We start from the raw sequence: 20,415 nt of genomic DNA on the forward strand, positions 1-20,415 counted from the left end.
CCGATTGGAGATCATCAGAAAATATCAGGAGAAGCTTCGTGTTGAATTATACAGTGGCTTGATGGATTACATTACATGCAGGACGAATTTTCATTCTACCTTCTACATTCCAAGGAAGCAGATGCTCATACCAAGCACGATATCATGATGCCATGGCTGCTGTGCGAAAGTTTGGAAAACCAGATCTTTTCATTACCATGACATGTAACCCATTGTGGGATGATATTCAAAGGAACATAGAGAAAGCTCATGATCGTCCTGATATGGTTGTACGAGTCAGAATTATGAATCATGAATTATGAAGTTAAAGAATTATGAAATGATCTTCTGTATAAACACGTTTTTGGTACCATTATAGCAATGTTAATGGTTATCGAATTTCAGGAAAGAGGACTACCATATACACACATACTATTGACATTGGCAGATGAGGACAAACTTCATGATGGAGATGATATTGATAAAGTTGTTTGTGCAGAAATACCAGACCCTGTAAATCAACCCAGATTACATAGAATAGTAAGATCAAATATGATTCATGGACCGTGTGGTAGATTGAATGAAGCATCCCCATGTATGACTAAGGGACATTGCGAATATGAGTATCCCAAACAGTTCAGTAATAACAGTGTAGTTAATGTTGATGGTTATCCATTGTATAGGAGGAGAGATGATAATAGATACATTGATATTCTAAAGAAAGATGGTTCTTTGACATACAGAGTGGACAATAGTTGGGTCGTTCCTTACAATCCTTATTTACTTCTGAAATACAATTGCCATATCAACGTTGAGATTTGTTCAAGAGTGAAATGTGTGAAGTATTTGTACAAATATGTATACAAGGGGCATGATTGTGTAAATGTAGAAATTACACGAGAGGGAAATAGAGTTATGGATACGGATGAAATTAAAATGTCTTTTGACACTAGATATGTTAGTGATCCTGAGGCTGTTTGGAGGCTTTTCAATTTAAAATGCACGGTCAATCTCACCATGTCATCACATTAGCTGTTCATCTTAAAGAGATGCAACCTGTGTATTTTCAAGCTGGCAATGAAGAAGTAGCACTTGAGAGAGCCGCCCAAAGAAATACTACTCTGACCACTTTCTTTAAATTGAATGTAAGAGATGAAAATGCAAGGGAGTACCTTTATACAGAGATTCCTGGATATTACGTGTTTTACAATGGTGAATGGAAGCAAAGACTAAGAGGTGAAAATAGAATTGTGACTCGTATGTACACTCTGGGTCCAATGGAAAGTGAAAAATTTCACCTACGGCTTTTGCTGCAGCATTTGAAAGGACCTCGTAATTTCAATGAGCTGAATGTGGATGGAGTTGTTTGTGAAACATTTAAAGAAGCAGTAAGGAGACGAAATCTCTTAAAAGATTATGAAGGGGATTGATGTATGTCGTTTAGGATGCCAAAGCAGTTACGAAAATTGTTAGCATTGATATTTGTATTCTCCAATCCAGTATATCCAGAGAATTTATAGAATAAGTACAAAAGTGAACTGATCGAAGACTTTTTGAAAACATATGTGGGTGATGAAGTAGAAAATTTTGCTCTACTCAATATTCAGGACACATTGAGTTTGAATGGCAAATCATGTGCTCAATTTGGTCTAAGATGTCCACGTTCTGAAGAGTGTACTTTCAATAAATTAACGAAAACAGTAGGCGAAGAGCAAAATAGATGTAGAATTGCTACATTCAATTATGAGCAGAGGCATGTTTTTGAAACCATTATGAATGCTGTGGAAAATGAATTGGAGCCAAAGCCATACATCTATATTGATGGTGTGGGAGGCAGTGGTAAATCATATTTGTTTTCCACACTCATTTCTCATTTAAGGTGTATTGGTAAATCAGTTACACCTATTGCATGGGCTGGAATTGCTGCTGCATTATTAGAAGGAGGTCGCACTGTTCATTGTACTTGCAAGTTACCAGTTCCAATTGAGCCATGGTCAACACCTGATCTGCGACTTTCGAGTCCACAAGCACAGGGAATTAAGGAAGCAGCTCTTATTATTTGGGACGAAGTAACTATGGCATCAAGGAACGCTCTGGATGTAGTTGATAGATTTCTTAAAGATATAATGAACTCACAAAGTCCCTTTGGTGGAAAGGTAATGATCCTTGAAGGTGATTTTCAACAATGTTTGCCTGTAGTGAAACATGGTTCGAAATTATAAATTATTGAGCAGTGTATTAAGAGAAGTACTTTGTTGTCTTCATTTATATGTTTGAAGTTGAATGTAAACCAGAGATTGTCCTCAGAAGAATATACATTTTCAGAATGGCTTCTTAGGTTAGGTAATGGTGAACTCAATGAGACCACTATATTTGGAAATGAAAGTGTTAATATTCCTGAAGATTTCATTTCTCATTCTAATATTATTGATGACATATTCGGAACTTCAATCTCGTTACAAGGTTTTAAAAAAAATGAAATCTCGAGTGATTTTGGCACCAACTAATGAAAATGTTGATGCTATGAATGATCAAATTGTAAAACGAATTGAAGGACATGAATGTGTATATTTGAGTGTGGATATTGTTGAATGTGATGACCCACAGTAGCAATTAAACTATCCACTAGAATTTACCAACACTTTAACTCCATCAGGATTGCCGCCTCATCACCTTATTCTGAAAGTAGGAACAATGGTTATGCTTCTGAGAAATTTGAATACATCTCGAGGTCTTTGCAACGGCATAAGACTAGTGATAGAGATGTTGGAAAAGAATGTTTTATTAGCTAGAATTATTACTGGCAAAAATACAGGAGACGTAGTTATTATACCAAGAATAACACTCACATCTTCATCAGCAGATTTGCCATTTGTATTTAGCAGACATCAGTTTCCTGTGAAAATAGCCTTTGCACTTACCATAAAAAAGCACAGGGACAGACGTTACATCATGTGAGAATTTTGTTGGCAAGACATGTATTCACTCATGTAGCTTTCTCTAGATGTAAGAAGAAAGAGAACATCAGGGTCTACATTTCAAGTACAAAAATCAAGGTTTCTTAGAAACAGGATGTTATACAAAAAATGTTTCTACAGAGAAGGTTTGTTATAACAAAGAAATTCCCACAGTGGAAGTTAAAACATCAGAGAATGAATATCAAATTTTTGTGTCAAATTTACCTTTCAAAGAACTACATGAGGAACATACAAAGGATCTTTGTCGAACACATGTATACAACACTGCGCAAAAAGTCACTGACAGATGAGTGCATCTTTGGGGAGATTGAGAACTTCATAATAGAAATCCAGGATCAAGTCATACGAATTAAAAAGTGTAAGTACACATTAACGGTCAGGACGTCTTTGCCTATGGATTGTCGTATATGATAATGTGATGTGCTTGCAATTAAATTGTATCCGAGTAATTGTGATAGCAGAAGCGCAAGACATTAGTCATTCGGGATATTTTTGTAATATTTCTATATTTTGGGTTTCATTGAGATCGCCTTATCCATCAACAACACCCGAGTTTCACATTTACCCAACTGTGAGTGATTGTTTTGTTTATTATGTGAAGAAAAGTGCAGAATATCAAATAGTATAATTCTTTAATGTAAATAAATATTCATTAATCGTACATTTCTTTGTTTTTGGCACCTTTGAAAACCCTTCCCAAAAGTGTGCTTGCTTGAAGTTATATGGTGTCTGCAATAATGTTAATACTTTACATAAGTTTGTGAGATAAGTGTTTGATTGTTTCATAACATATTTCGGTTTTAAACCAATACTTCAATGAAAGGTCAATTTTCAAATACTGAAAAAAAATAATAATAATGACATAGTACATGTATGAGTTGAGAAAGGTATATGAAAGGAACAAGTATATTTTTAATGGTTCTTTGATTTGGAAAGTGATGACAATAATAATTGTATAGTGATAAGATAAAAATCCTCTATAGGAATATTCCTTTTGTAAGTCCATTCGTCCTTCATTTCTTTCTGTAAAGGGACATGTACCGATGTTTTAGGGAATGACAAGGAGATTCATGCCAAGATGTGAATGATGCGCTGTGTAGACAGCGCAGGTTCAGCTAGTTATAGATTAAAATTCTACTACGGGTTGTACCATCCTATTTCCGTTAGCACCCATCACGAATCAATTGATAGATCTTGACTCCTTTTTACTATTCTTGTGATACTTTTGTAATTTTATTAAGTTGAAACATGCTCTTAGGGGCTAAGGTCACGTTTCGTGGAGGCGGGTGTGATTTTTAGTTGCAAAAATTTGATTACTATTTCAGAACACTCATGCTAATAAAATTATGTTAAAATAATAAATTTTCGAAAAGTAATGTTAGTTTGAAGCACACTTCATGTTGTGCTAAATTTAGAATATTTTCTGCAAGCCTATGTAATTGGTTGTCTTTTAAGCCAATAATTCATTGAAGAAAAGTAATATTTGGGGCGTTCAGAGCACAATGGCTCCGAGTCCATTTTCAATAATGTTCAGGTTTGCTCAGCAAATGAATACTATTTCCAAACGTAATATCGTCGCAGTCAAGAGTCCGCAATAAATATAACTAAAACCTCGTGAAAGACCGTGGGATAGTTTCATATGACACCTGCTAGATAGGGCCGTAAGTGGGGCAGGAGGGCATCCGCCCCCACCCCATTCTGAATTTCAGATTTTTCGGGCAGTAAGGCAGTTTTAGAAATATTTCGATAAGCAAGGTCCAACAAAACAAGTTTGAGGTCCTTATACCGAATTAAATAAGGAGGAAATGCAGATGATCGAAACTGGAAAGTTGTTCCAAATGATGTCGTTTTTTCTTCCCGTTAAACTAATGTTAAACGATTCCAAGTTGTACAGAGACTGGCAAGATACATTCGCAAAGTGTCCCCTCGGGATTCGTGTAAAATTGATTCAAATGCTAAGTTCTTCGTGGCCCAATGAGTATTGTACTAATTTAAGCGGCCCATACCGGTAATTTCCATGACCATGGGCCTTCATATATCCGGAATTCTATCATACACTACTATAATACTCGGACACAAAGTTGCTTTTAGTTTCTTTAGATGTCACTGGACATGAATATGGGCATATGCAGAACAAATTGAATCAAGTACTGCTTCTCTGACATATGTTACCCAACTTGGCCGCCATCTTGGATTTAACTTTCGGTTTTTCATATGGCAATAAGTGCAAATAATACATCAAAATAATGTAAACTTTTCTCGGAATTTCATTGGTGTACTGAGTTTTACCGTAGCTTGTATATACCATTAAATGTCAATCATTTCATATTGAAACACATAGAAAATTGTGTAGGGCCCCGTGTGTATATGCAATATTTTACGTGAGTTATCGCTGATAAAATATTCACTCAACTTATATACATGCAGGCACATAGATGCCAATACGGAAATGGTAGGTCTTCACCTAAATCTGGCCGTATCTGGATCTACGTTAGGCATTTTGACCGTAATTCAATACTTCCATGAAAGTAATAACAATCGCTCACGGAAAGGTAATAAGATTATGACACCTAAGTTGTAAAGAGTTTCTACACTACTACTATACCTATATTATTTTTCCAGTTATGAATTGTTTTGATTTGTCAACATCAAAAACGTAACCGTAACTGATATTAATCTGCAATGTCTATTCGCAAAGTTCCTCGAGGGAATGAACACGTCATACCTTCCGAACAGTACAAGCTACGGTAAAATACACTATACCAGTGAATTTCCCAGAAAGTTGTAAATGTTCGATTTATCACTTTCACCTATTTCCATTTGAAAAACCGAAAGTAAAATCTAATATTGCGGGTCTAATATGGCTGCCGGGGTGGGTAACATGGGTCAGAAGTAGTACTTGATCCAATTTGTTTTACATATGCCCATATTCATGTTCAGTGACATCTAAAGAAACTAAAAGCAATTTTGTGTCCGTGCGTTATAGTAGTGTATGATAGAATTCCGGATATATGAAGGCCCATAAATATGCCAATTAACGGTATGAGCAGCTACATTTAGTACAATACATATTAGACAGCAGAGAACTTTGCATTTGAATAAATTTCAGATGAATTTCGAGGGGACGCTTCGCGAATGTACCTGGTGAGAACCAGAGTTTCCGCCAGGATTTCAAAATCGGGGGTGTTCAAAAATTTAAGGGGGTGTGGTGCATGACTTCCAGAAATCTTATAGCTATTATTATTTTTAGCTTTCTAATAGTATCCTAAAATTCTGCAATAAGAAGAAAAATTGCACCTTTCCACTACAACCCTAACTAGAACAAAGTAGAAAATGTTGAATTGCTTTTTCATTTCTTGTTTTTTTTCTTTTTTCTATTTTGCGTGAATACCCATTATAATCAAGGTAAGTTATAATGTTAAAGATCTATTTCATTTGCCTGATGTTGAACTAAAATCCATCGTAGTTTTCGTGATTAATCTATGCATGGAAAAATAAACGTCGTATGTTCTCCTAAATTTATCATTTCTCTTGTCATTCTTAGATTTCTATTTGCCCTGCCTAAAATGAAAAGTCTTCATTTTTCACGACTGAGATCAGTCAGTGGTCAGGTTTGCTTAGATGAACTCCATCTTATATCTGAAGTGCTAAAACAACATGGTACACTAGAACATTTATTGCTAATTGCAGATATTGCACATTTATTGCAATATTGTAAAGGTAACTTAATTAGTTAAAATCTATAGCCAATTCAAATGTAATTTTGTACTTACCAATGTGACTGATATATTTACGAATGAGTTGAATTGATTTTGAGTTTAACGTCCCTTTCAGCAGCGAGGCTATATGAGACGGGACCTACTGATTAACGTGGAATCCGAACTACATGAGCTCCCGCCGGGAATAGAATCCGAGTCTCTAACCGCTTAGCCACGAATGAGCTCATATCCACGAATGTATTAATAATTTTGATGATAATGCATAGTTTGACGAACTCTCCTCTGCACCATCATTAAACTTCTTCACATTTTCACACATTGTAGCACCACTTTATAACCTGTATATGCCTTATGCGGGTTCGTTTAATATTCAAGTTAAATGATTCTTGTGTTCGTAATGAAAAACAAATATTGGAAATATATTTAGAAGAATTCTAGTGAACCGCGGCGCAGTCTTTAATAAAATGAAAATTACTGTTCCAAGCTCCTTAATGTTCTTTGATGCAAATTCGTTTATTTTGATTCACCCGTAACGCAACTGAACCGATGCCACTCGTATAGGAGTTCTCAACCTTTCCTCGTATGCACAACTTATACAATTTTCAAAATCAGTCTCAACACTTTTATTTTCACTTGGAACATCAGATAAACAAGATCTTTTCAAGATCACCATAAAATCATTAACGCAATCTAGGGTGTGCCTGCACCATTCCAAAGTTTGTTGAAAATGATCTCTCTGCTGAAGTGGTACCGATTGAAAGAAGCAGTTTTGTTGTCAGAGCTGAGAAAATAGTAAACATAATGGGGCTTATGCAGAGTCGTTCTTACTCGTGACTAGAGTTCGACTAATATATGCTTCCTGCAATAGCCAGGCCTTTAATACGGCGCTTATCATACATTAAAGCGACTACGCATAAGTAGTGATGTGTAAATTCCCGGGAAGATATTTTTCGGGAATATTCCCGGGAAGATTCCCAAAAATGGGAATTTTCCAGCAATTTATGTACAATTACAAAGAAAGTTGTATTCTATTACTATATTATAATTTTAAAGTTAAATTCGTTTTTATATCACAGTATATTATTACTGTTGTCCCCCGAGGAGTCTTTAAAATGTATAATCTGATGTTATGTTATTTTATTAATATTTTATTATATTGAGAGGGTCCGCATAAATTTACGCATAGATATTTATTTACAATATGTTCTATGAAAGTAAATATATTTCAAAAATGGTATAGGCCTAGTAAGTCCACATACTTTTAAACCGCTAAACAGTTTAAATTTACATGTAAGTGGATTTTCTAAACTTGACTCCACTACTGATATTATAAACATATTAAATTTTTAAATGTTATAAACAAATTAGGTCTGGTAACTGCCAGAAGACACATGTCCCACCATTGTGTCAACATTTGTGCATAAATATGTGTATTTACAAAATTTGCAAGATACTTTCCTACCTTTATAATTTTGCATGTAACATTGCCACACGACCTTTCTTCCTGCCCATTTCTCGAACTCTCATGCGTTAATTCACATGTAAAAGAAGTCCGAGTAGCTATTCAGAAATTCGAGTCAGAGAGAGGAGACAGACCGACGTCTATTACTAACGGTGGTTCAGGGTTTATTAATAGTAGTTCATCTCTATTTCTATATAATTCTACATTAATTTAAAAATGGATCCGTTTCATCATTTGTAAATTAGTACTTTGCTACTTATGTTTAGCTCTGAAGGGCCAGATTTTGCACCTACTTTTTTGCGATATTCTATTCCGATGCGGTTGTTTTATGGTTTCATACGTTAAATTACGTTACAAACGTTAAATTCAGACAGCATTGCCGAGCAAGTGTTAGCGAAAGAAGGCGGGTTAGAGCCCCGCAGGGCACATTATTTTCTATCTTCGTTACCAACAATTCACTTTCTCTTCTCACATAAATCACTTACACTTACCTTTATGGTTTGTACAAACTCTCTACTGCCCTAAGAAAAAAGTGTTCGATACTTTTTGACTACTTGAACACCATACCAACTCATTCCTTCCGTAAATCATCCTACTTTTTGCTAATTTTGCCCCCCAATACTAAACAATTACTCTACTTTCTAGTGTAAATGGAAATGGAACTTAAAAAATCATATTATTAGTTATACAAAGTACAGTCAAATGATTTGAAATTTTTTAACCAAACCAAATTCTTTAAAACCTAGAGGTAAATCATAATATATTAAAATAAAGTAATTAGTCATATGGCTCTTATAATTTGGAAGTTAAAGCAAAATAATGGAAATAAATTACTTCCTGGGAATTTATAGGCCAAGGAAAAAACCCGGGAAATTCTCATTTTAAAATTCCTTCCCACCGGGAATATTCCCACTGCCCATCACTACGCATACGGGTGTATTTATTTCCTTCAGAGGAAAGTTTTAATAAGAAATCCGTTGAAGACAGTTCTTTTTTCAATAGTTTGAGAGTTCTATATTCAAATTGGAATTCTTCGCACAAAACATGAAATGCCAGAAAAATTCTCTGCTCAGGCTCGGATGAGAGCAGAAGTTTGGAGGGGTGTACAGGAAGTTTAGGGGGGTGACACCCCCCATTGGTGGGGTCTGGCGGAATCCCTGGTGAGAACCAACATGTAATCTAGTGTATCAATTAATGCCTGCGATATTTTAATTTCAGAACCGCAATTTAGAAAATAATCCTTTGTTTGTTTTCTGAATACAACACAAAAAATTTGTTTCCATGATAATTCTTTTATTTACTTTTTAATAGTTCTACAAGTAGTCCAACCTTTGACTATGACACTTTCTCGCAAGTAAATTTAGAAGAATTTAAACAATGCAATAAACGTTAAAAACAAAAGGGAGAAAATGAGACAAAATAAATTGTAGATTATCACATTGACCTGCTATAGCCACGAGAAGTCAAAACATTAACACGAGAAGAAAATAGTCTTCTGAATTGGTAGCACTTTTTGACAATTTTCTTTCTCTGGCAGATTTTATTTTTACAAATAATAAGATAAAATAAAAATATGTTTAAAACAAGTCTTAAAAAATACATGTGTTTAAAACAAAATGTTTAAAACGTATATAAAATTTGATTTAAACAAAACCAGTTGTTTAAAACAACATCATATTCGTATTTCTAGCTGCCATGGTGACCTGGCACTCCGGATTTTTCAACCCACCCCCATATATATTTAAGGATGTAAAGGTGCACGTGCACCCCCTTCCTTGTAAATATACACTACCTAAAGTGAGAAGCTAGGAGTGAAAATAGCAACACTTTCCGAAAATTTCTGTTGTCATGATTCGATTTGGGCTTAAATCAAAAGGAAGTTTTGCAAAATCAATATTTAAGTAAATTTTCTAAAAGTTCAACAAAAGGATTCACCGAGAACAGACACTTAGCATTTCCAGGGCATTTCCTCATTCACACCACAGGTGCCTAAAGCATTTAAAAAATTCCAATTCAATTCAAATGTACTGGTAGTTATTGGTTCACCCCCTCTCAGAAAATCCTGGATCCGACTCTCTCTCTCTCTCTCTCTCTCTCTCTCTATATATATATATATATATATATATATATATATATAATATATATATATTATATATATATATATATATATATATATATATATATATATATATATATTATATATATATTTATATATATATATATATATATATATAAATAAAATATATATATATATATAATATATATATATATATATAAATAAAATATATATATATATATATATATATATATATATAATATATATATATATATATATATATATATATATATATATATATATATATATATATATATATATATATAATGCTTGTGTGTGGGCCTCTTGAGATGAGTTTCTCATTACGCCACTGATGTGTATTTGATTTATAAACAAAAATTGCTTGCAAGCAAATGGAATGTCTTTCCTGCTTCCCTGGTGGCCAGTGTATCTGTAACTTTGGTTTATGTAGTTCGGGGTTCGATCCTTGGTGGAACGTGAGCTCGAGCTTCAATGACATTGGTCATTGCAAGTCTGTTGTAAAATAGACATATCTGGTGACTACCGGCAGTGAGCTCCTTCATGGCTAAGCCCTTAGCGTACGCGCCTTTGGCCTGGGAGACCCGGGTTCGATTCCCGGCATGAGATCATGTGGTTCGGATTCCACGTTAATCAGTAGATTCCGTCTCATAAAGCCTCGCTGTCGAAAGGGACGTTAAACTCCAAATCAACTCAACTACCGGCAGTGTCATCACAAGAAGTAAAAGTCTTATCAATAAGCTTATATTAAAAACTTCACTCTTTGATCATTTTTTTCTCTTTTTAAATACAGAACAATCAAAGTAATGCTATTCTCAAAGGACATGTGTCCAGGCCCTAAAGTGTTTAGTGAATCTTAAGTATGAGGGAAAAGAAAGCAGACTGAAAAACCTGAAATTTATTTACTAGTATAATGGAGATTCTTTTTAAGCCCACCTTAGACCCCCTGTCGCCAAGGATGTTTAAACGTTACTCAAGCGTAACTCCAAGACCATCAGAATTAAAGAAGAATAGATACAGGTACAAAAGGTAACCGAGAAAGGAAAGAAAAGCACAGAAATGGTACTCATCATAACGAAAATATGTCTACTTACACAAAAATGTTCTGCAGAATTTCAACACGTTTCATATCGCTAAAATCAAGGAACAAAACACATTGGGTTCGAGAGAAAACTGGTGTTTATTGGAACCAGTTTTATCTTAACAATCTCAAGCAGGTACAACATAGGTGGGTATTTCGAGTAACGCTAATCCCTTGGTGACTATAACTACAGTACCAAAATGCAGAATGTTCCAGTGAGTAAGGTTATTCAGAATAACTTTATTCAGAGCGTACCATTTTAAAAGTTAAACTGACTAAGAACGTTATTAACTAGGTCCAGAAATAGGTTACAAAATAGTAACCGCAACAGATAACGAATTGTAAATATTGCACATTTCGTTAAGTTATCCACCCTTGGTATACACGCCCTTATAACCGGAGGTCCCGTGTTCACTCTGTCCTTACGCAAGTTCACGGTGTAACTAAACTACCACAACGAGGTAGTATGTTGGATACACTCACACCAACAACTGATCTTCGCCTTATCTCCGTTCGCATTCAACTCACGGTGTGAGGGTCAATTGAACACAGATATCCATAAAAAGCGACAGAACTTTCTTGGTAACCTTTATATTTTCGTAAACTGTTGACTATGTTTTTCTTTTCAGTGATAAGACGTGGTCTATTGCGTAAATTTCTATCCAATACTGGATACCAGATATGTTACAACACAGTATAAAATAATGATACTATGTAGTGGAGACAAAATGTAAGCACTCATTCTAGTTATTGTTCTCTTTATTTTAGTGAAGTAAATTTGTTTTATATTGATCAGCAGTTAATTTTTTAGAAAACTTTTAAGTGTTCAAAATTATGCTCCAACGAGAGACAAAAAAAAAAAAAAGTAGTATGAAGGCAACACTCTTCCTGATGAGACTAAAGGAAATTTACTGTTTTTTATTAGATCAAATATGTTGGAAACTAATATTTGTTCTAATCTATAAGTATTAATTTGATCCCTGGCTTTTAATCTTTACTTAAATGATCAACTTGTTAATCATACTCGTATTCCAGCGCAAAATACACTTGTTTGAATTGCACTCCATTATTAAGAGCTATAATAAAAACTATTATATTTAACGAAACCTTCGGATAATGAGTGTATATTTGAACTAAAATCAGTATACGTTAAAAAAATACCTATTACTCTTTGCGAAACAGATTGTTACTCATTTGTTTTATTATATATTTAATTTTCTTCCAATATAGCTCTCGACAGGAAGGAAATAACACTAGTAATTCCATTGTTTTTTCATTAAAGGACAATATATCTTTCGATTGGAGGTATCTCATTACTCAATAAATAATAATGACATATTTAATTGTGATTGGTTGCTTCTCTAATGAATGAAAACATGTTTGTTTCATAAGACGGAAACCAAACAAGACGCCACAGTCCATCATTGTTGGAAGGAAGCTGACTAGGTAAGACGTCTGTTTTCTTCACTACGTTCGTAAGTACGTGTGAAATATTGTTTACATGCTAAAATTATCAAACATTCCCAGTACATTACCTAATAATTTCAAAGCTCATCTTAGTTCAAAAGTATATATATATCATTGATGTAGTGGTATGTTAATCCTCTTCAATACATACACTTCCGGTATAGTGTAATCTACTCCTTAAGCACATAGCGTTGTTTTCCTATCTTGTTAAAATACGAATATTCTAGATGCACACAATATATATTATATGGAAGTACTAACCATGTTAAATGAAATGTTCTCTAACATTTTCAGATGAAAATTTCTAATTTGTGGGAATGAAGAGCTAAAAGAAAGTCCCAAAGAGCGTCAAATAGCGTACCCTATGAATGTGTTAAGTATAGTCTTGAGTAGGTTACATATCTATATCTATATCTACATCTATATATATATATATATATATATATATATATATATATATATCGCTAATTAAACTCATATCTATATTTATTCGTTTAAAGTTCACGATTATAGTTAATTAAATTGAACCCAATATGATTAACTTTTTATCAATACCTTAAAAGTTACATATATTTGTCACTCCTAATAACGGCATAGCTGTTGAGGGACTGTTCAGAGCATTTATTGACGTCCATAATGTTCTTTTTAATTGTTTGTCAACAACAAACATAATAACAAAATAACAAGACAACAACGGTCAGTAAATATTCTTAGCTTAATTTGGCATTAACAATTAGAAATTAATATGCAATTAAAACAAAATTTATAACATTTGTTGTTAGTTGCCAGATGCTACTGCTGCTTTCACAAATACAAATACAGAAGCTAGTTAACCGGTTTAAGAAATATCTTGTTAATATATTTACGAAATTTTGGGAATAAATAATTATATCAAATTTAGAAAAAGTCAATATGAAATAGTGTGCAGGAAATGTTTGAAAGCTAGGTTATGTTCCAATGAATAAATGGGGTTAACTCAGTCTAAGCACTAGGCTAAATTAACTCACAATTATATGTTAAAGGTGTATGAATTATTCAGCAGTACTGATTTCAAACAGCAAAATTGTTCGAAAATTTTTACCTCAAATATTATATCGTAAACGAAATCTTGTGGATTTCATTGCTAACACAATTATATTGATGTATCCATCGACATCGACATCAGAGTAACTTTGGTTAGGATCTTTAGACTACTTCATTTTCTCATCAAAAAAGTAATCCATAACAACTAATAATTCACTAAAATAAACCATGAATGCGACCTCAGTCCAAGAAAGAAGCTTGACATGTTCTATTTATGAATATGCTAATTGTTAAAGCTAAAGAAAAAGCAATATACAACGTATTCAAAACACTTATATGTATTATCCCCTTGGGAATGGACTTGTTTTATAGAAAACAACTTCGAAATCAAGTATGAACTATTTTAAAATATATGACAACACATATTTTAGGGTTTACATTGCAAAACATAGTAATTAGCTAGGTAAAATTTATTTTGAACCAAAATATTTGTAGATTTACTACTTGTTAAATGTATATTTTCATCTTCTTTGTCTTGAGTTATAGAAGAGAAATTAACATGTGACTGTCTCGGTGACTGAAGACCTTCAATTATTATTTTTATATTACTTATATTTAATGTTTCTCTGTTTTTATAATTGATGATACTTCAGAACGAAATGATTTGTTATAAATTCATTTAGTAATTTGTTCCAACTTTCCGTTAACTGTACTTCTTTTATTTCAGAGGCCAAAATGCTATTTTCTCCCGTGGTTTCGCTCACACGACCAGTAGATAGCAAATACATCACGTTCAATAACGTGTCTGAGAGAACTGTAGAGATTATGTATGAAAGCAGCCTCAAAGAATTGACTTCTTTTCACGTGAGTGTTTTCTTTTTTAAAAAATATTATTTTATTACTTATGAGTGAAAAAAGTGAATATGTACTAACAAACAATACATTCGTAATAGTAGGCCTATGTTCTTGTTTCATATTATTACTCCCTTTCAGTCAGCAGATATTTTTTTGAGACTCATATTTTAACATATTTGTGTATATATATTCAAACAATATGTTCATTATTATCAAGAACGTTTTGCATGCGAAATATTTCACTCATGGTAACTTTTCAACTTATACTGATAGTTCTTTTTTTCTGCTCCAGGCTTCCTCGATTTAAGGAATGAACTATCGAATATACCACTGGTATTTCTTTAAAAAAATGTTTGGAAATAGTGTGCAGTATCATTAAAGTCAATAACCAGAGTAAATATTTATTATTGCTATTATCATTTCCAGCTTTCACTAACTATACGATATTGTTCCAGTGGAGAACTCGAGAAATATTCCGCGAATTTTCCCATTATATTTACAAAAATAAACATACCAGTCCCTCATTCTAATTGTCTACGGTAAACTGTTACATCAATGTCGTTCGTTGCGCTGCCTAGATGCCTGATATTAATATATGTCGACAGAGTGTAAGAAAATTGCAGATTTAATACTATAGGGTATTTTAACAAGAATAATTTGATCTCGAAAGACTATATATTTCACATGAATGATGATAGAACCTTGCGCTAAATTGTAGAATACATATTGAAACTGGAATTTTCTTTTGATGCCAGTTGAAAGTTGCCGGCTTACGTGGTTGTTGGTAGCAGTTTTCTTGTTACACTGCAGGCAATACTAAAACTCTTCTCATATTTGCGGAAGCATTCGTAGTGTTGTTGCTGATATACAGTGTAACAGTTTGCCTAGTTGGAAGGGGAAGCACATAGACGGACTCTTTCACAACTCCCTCAAAAATCATACTAGGTACTGTTTTGAGAGCAAGCGATCTCGATACCTACACCAGGGAACCCTTATCGACAAGCAATAGCAACTTGCAATTAGCCCAAAGAAAAATTGCAGTTTTTATGTGTATATTAAAATATCCTGTGAAGCTCTACCTTTATTGATGTAAAATGAATAATCTTGTGAAATGGAGTCATTGTTTCTCAAACATCTTGTATTGTGACACTACAATTGCAATTTATAAAATACCATTGTTTCAAGTTTAAATCTAAAATAGGACAGGTGTCCTGATCATGTTGCAATTTGAGCATTATTCGTGTAGCCGCAAGTTAGTTGGTGGGAAAACTCCTCCTCCTCCTCCTATTACTACTACAACTACTACTCGTACTACTACTATTACTAACACTACTACTACTAATAATAATAAATGTAAAAGTAAATAACTCAAGTTCTTAATTAAGTACGACATGTACATTACCATATAGCTTACAGCGGGTAAAGAGTTGTGCGCAACACCTAGAAATCTTTTACCTGGACAGAATTGTATGTCTATATATATTATCGAATTTTATGTAGAACATCTTGCTATTTAAACTAAAGTAGATATCAAATGTACGATGCTGCTGCTATGAAAAACGAATGATGCGAGAGGTGATGGCCAAATGCCATAGTTAGTGCAATATGTTCAACACATAAGTTGTGAAAGTCAGTTTAATGTCATTGCAATTAACAATGTGGGCTGTAAGTCTATGGTTGTACAATCAGATACAATTCAAAATTCATTTTATTTTACCATGTAGTGGCCACGAAACGATATATTGACTTGACACATATTTTCGAACGAATGTAAGATACATTATGAAATAAAAATGAAAAATGAAATCTTTCTGTTTAACCGTCACACGATTATGCCTTTTAGGCACAACATTAGAAATACTTGAACCTCTTATCACGGATAATATATATCACGGGTAAAGTGATAATTAATCACGGATATAGACAGAGAAAGTGATAATTAATGTTCTTAAAAGATAGCTAATAATATTTTATCCGTATCCATTGATTACCTCAGTATTACAGTGGACATATATACGCAAAGAGATCAGGGATAAAGAGTTACTTATGTGTACACACAATAACTACATAGTAATTGCCCTAGGCTATCTCATTTTATTATGATAACTACAATACCTTGTTTATGAATCCCTCACAGGGCTATTCTAATCCAAATACATGTGTTAATAAGTATATGGGTCATCCACAGTGAGTAAAATACTCGTGAGTTAGAGAACTCGAATATACTATGAGATGTGTATGAGCAATAATTGACACATTGAAATCCAATGCCTTGGCCAATCGCATAGAAAACTCATAAGCAGTATGTTTGCAACAGTTGTCATTGTAGCCTTTGCAATGATTGAAATTAATTGCAATAATTGAAATAATGACAATAAATTAAGCTGACTGTACCATTGAAATACCTATAAGAATGATTGAAAGAACAATTGAAGAGATAATCGATCCGGGTTTGTCATAACCTACGGTTATGAGGATTCAATTGATATGTGCTGTCATGCTATAATCATATGTAAGAGTGCGAAAGAAAACCATGTAATATGCAACTAACATTTTCAGATCAATCGATGTCACTCAGAAACGACGACAATGTTCGCGTTTCTACAGTGGTCAATATAATTGTACCACCTGCCCGATACTGTCCGACTTAGTAAAGCGAGTCGAGACGAGACGAGACTACGACCGAGTCTCAGTTACTGAATAGAATTGAATACCCTGGTCTAGGAACCATAAATTTTTATATGCGCCTGATTTTTTTATTTTTCTTTCTCATGTCCTTCAGAACCAGCGTGCATTCTAGACTATGAAATAATAGTTTTCGTGACGTATGCGAGAAAACACTGCTTTCACATTTTCTACAAACACAATGTTTTTGTTATATAATTGTTTGGGTTTCCTGGTGTCCTTCTACAAGTATGAAACTATACTTATTTATGTTGCTTGTTTTTTCCAAGGTGACATTGTTACACACTAAAATGATATTGCAATCTGATTTTCAAAACTATAAAAATTTCGATCAAGTCCGTAATACTCTCTTCCCCTTAGCACCCTTATTTCAATACAACTGTAATGATAAAATCCATATATTTTTCTAATTTTGTGCATAAATTTTAAACACCCTATCGGTATACGATGCAAAGTTTAATAGAAGTGGCCTGCCTTGTGGTAGATATTAATTATGTTAGTATCTAGATATTTATCTGAAACAGATCAACCGTTTTCTCGACCCCTAAAACTATGTGTTCGACACTGTTTTTGGCCATTTTGAATATTTTACTTGTATCCCTTCTCCCCTATAACACCGATTTGACTGAAAGTGAAATTAAACAGCATCGGCAGGATAAGTATTCATCTTAGCTATTCCGCAAACTATGAATTTGACACTAATACGTTCGTTTTAGATTATATTTATATATTACTAAACTTCTATCTCATATAAGCTCAATAAAGCTGATTTACTCCACAACATTCTCTCTTGAATTTGTAAGTCATATCATACATGTACCAAATTTAGTTGGAAGAACTCCACGCGTTTCAGAGTTATGGTGGAACATGCACATTAAGAAATATACACATTCTCACATACATATACATCTTTATGCAGAGAAATGTACTAGCAACGTCCTCGGTGTTGTCCCTGCCACAAAACAAGGACTTGAGCAGAATAAATAATGACAGGTAACGCTTTCGGTGTTGCTCATGTAAATCCCCGAGCCAGCTGACTTGTAGGTTCGTGGCTAAACTTGGCCTTAAAAGTAATCTGGAATGGGACCTAACGGCTTAGCAACCTCAAAAACAGAGTAAGAGACGGAGAATCTTATAGATTCGGCAGTAATCTCTGTAATTTTAGACATTTTGGTTTTCAACTTTTCTCAACTCCTATACTGATGAGACTAAATTTATACTTTTGCAGTATCGGAAGTGAGGCTATCCATCTCAGTAACTAGAAAAGCTATGAACTTAACACTAATGTCGGTCGTTTTCTTTTATTTTTCATGTCACAATTTCATTCCTGTGGGGTATTAATAGGGGTTGAACTTAAATGGCATTAGGAATGTCCCTATTAATCTCATGACCAAGAAACTAACTATTAATCTCACTCGTTTGCGATCATATTTATACGTATTTCCCGCAAACGTTCCCTATGTGCGTAAGACGGATCCTACTACCATAGCATTATAAACCTGATTGTTGGTAATGCGTATTATAAGTTAAGTTAAAATTACACCAGGCATTCCAGGGATATGCTGGAACACACATATATAAACATATCAATTTTTGAAGACGTTGATTTACCAAAATCCCTTTATATATTTACTCTGTTCGTCCGTTTGACTGCCCGTCCGGGAGATAAAAAGTCTGAAAAACTACTTATAAGGGAACATCTTATATTGATATTTGCGTTGCCCAATTAAACAATGTGCAATCGATAGAAGAGTGAAGAAAAGTGAGAAATCTAAAATTTTACGGTCTGACATGCAGAAACACAGAAGATACAGAATAAAGAAGGACCAAGAATCATGTGAAGATAACAATGCAAAAAATACACGGACATAGAAATAACTTCAAAATGATTAAAGTAATCAAAATTACATTTACACAACAGTACAGTAAACAAACATTGTACCCACAAACATGCTCAATAACATCATATGTGATGCGGTGTTGACAACTGAGCACAAAATGAAGTTTTGTTAAATGGCACGGAACAAAAATTATAACATGTAGAAAGTCTAATTATAATTAGAACCATACCTGTGAAGTCATGATGTACAGTGTTGCCAACGTTTGAAGATAGGCCTATATGAGTTCCTACATGAATATTGGATGTAGAAGAGAACATACAGTACACGATTCAAACTAGTTAAAACCAGAACATGAGATCACAAACAATAATATAATCACTGAAGCACGAAAATAAGGGACGAAGCACAATATCGAAGCACGTTTGCCCAAGTGGAAAATCGGAATAGTATCAAGCACAACACACAAATCTGAAATGATGCATGCTTTTGGATTGACAATTGATTAGCAGGTTCACGTTTCTGATGCACGTAATATTGTATCACCTCAAACATTATTGGTAGTCAATTTTTCAGTGTTACTGTTCATAAAGCACTCCGCGGTGTGCTGCTAATGTATGTACTCTTCTACATCCAAGATTCATGTACGAATTCATATAGTCCTATCTTCAAATGTTGGCAACACTGTACATCATGACTTCACAGGTATGGTTCTAATCATAATTATATTTTCTACATGTTTGTGTTCCGTGCCATTTAACAAAACTTCATTTTGTGCTCAGTTGGCAACACTGCATCACATATGATGTTATTGAGCATGTCTGTGGGTACAATGTTTGCTTACTACACTGTTGTGTAAATACAACTTTGATTACTTTAATCACTTTGAAGTTATTTCTGTGTCAGTGTATCTTTTGCATTGCTATCTTTACATGATCCTAGATTCTTCTTTCCTCTGTATCTCCTGTACCTTTGGGTGTCGGCCCATAAAACTTTGGATTTCTCACTTTTCTTCACTCCTGTACCGAATGCACATTGTTTGATTGGGCAACGACACTATCAATATAAGATGTTCCCTTGTTAGTCAATCATCACAATATCTGATAGAGGGTCAAAACATAGGAATCGAGTTTCCTTTTCGAGCTTGCACTCAAGTCGAATGTCGTAGAAATTAATAATTTCTTGTTTTAACGAAAGATTGCTATAGAGCAAGAATGGTAATAAATGGAGATG

The 20,415-nt window shown here is 33.8% G+C and overlaps 2 protein-coding genes across 2 annotated transcripts; both read left to right on the forward strand.

The window, feature by feature from the left end:
* The first annotated feature begins 1,028 nt into the window (after window positions 1-1,028).
* On the forward strand, window positions 1,029-1,409 carry LOC145674067 (uncharacterized). Its single transcript, XM_081743890.1, has one exon. It carries the CDS (start codon window positions 1,029-1,031, stop codon window positions 1,407-1,409), a length of 381 nt encoding a protein of 126 aa, XP_081600016.1.
* A 342-nt stretch (window positions 1,410-1,751) lies between these two features.
* On the forward strand, window positions 1,752-2,201 carry LOC145674068 (ATP-dependent DNA helicase Pif1-like). The gene has a single exon (XM_081743891.1). It carries the CDS (start codon window positions 1,752-1,754, stop codon window positions 2,199-2,201), a length of 450 nt encoding a protein of 149 aa, XP_081600017.1.
* The last annotated feature ends 18,214 nt before the right edge of the window (window positions 2,202-20,415 follow it).

This window comes from Thermobia domestica, chromosome 17 (assembly GCF_964235325.1).
Source record: "Thermobia domestica chromosome 17, izTheDome1.hap1.1, whole genome shotgun sequence".
NCBI classification, from domain to species: Eukaryota; Metazoa; Arthropoda; class Insecta; order Zygentoma; family Lepismatidae; genus Thermobia; species Thermobia domestica.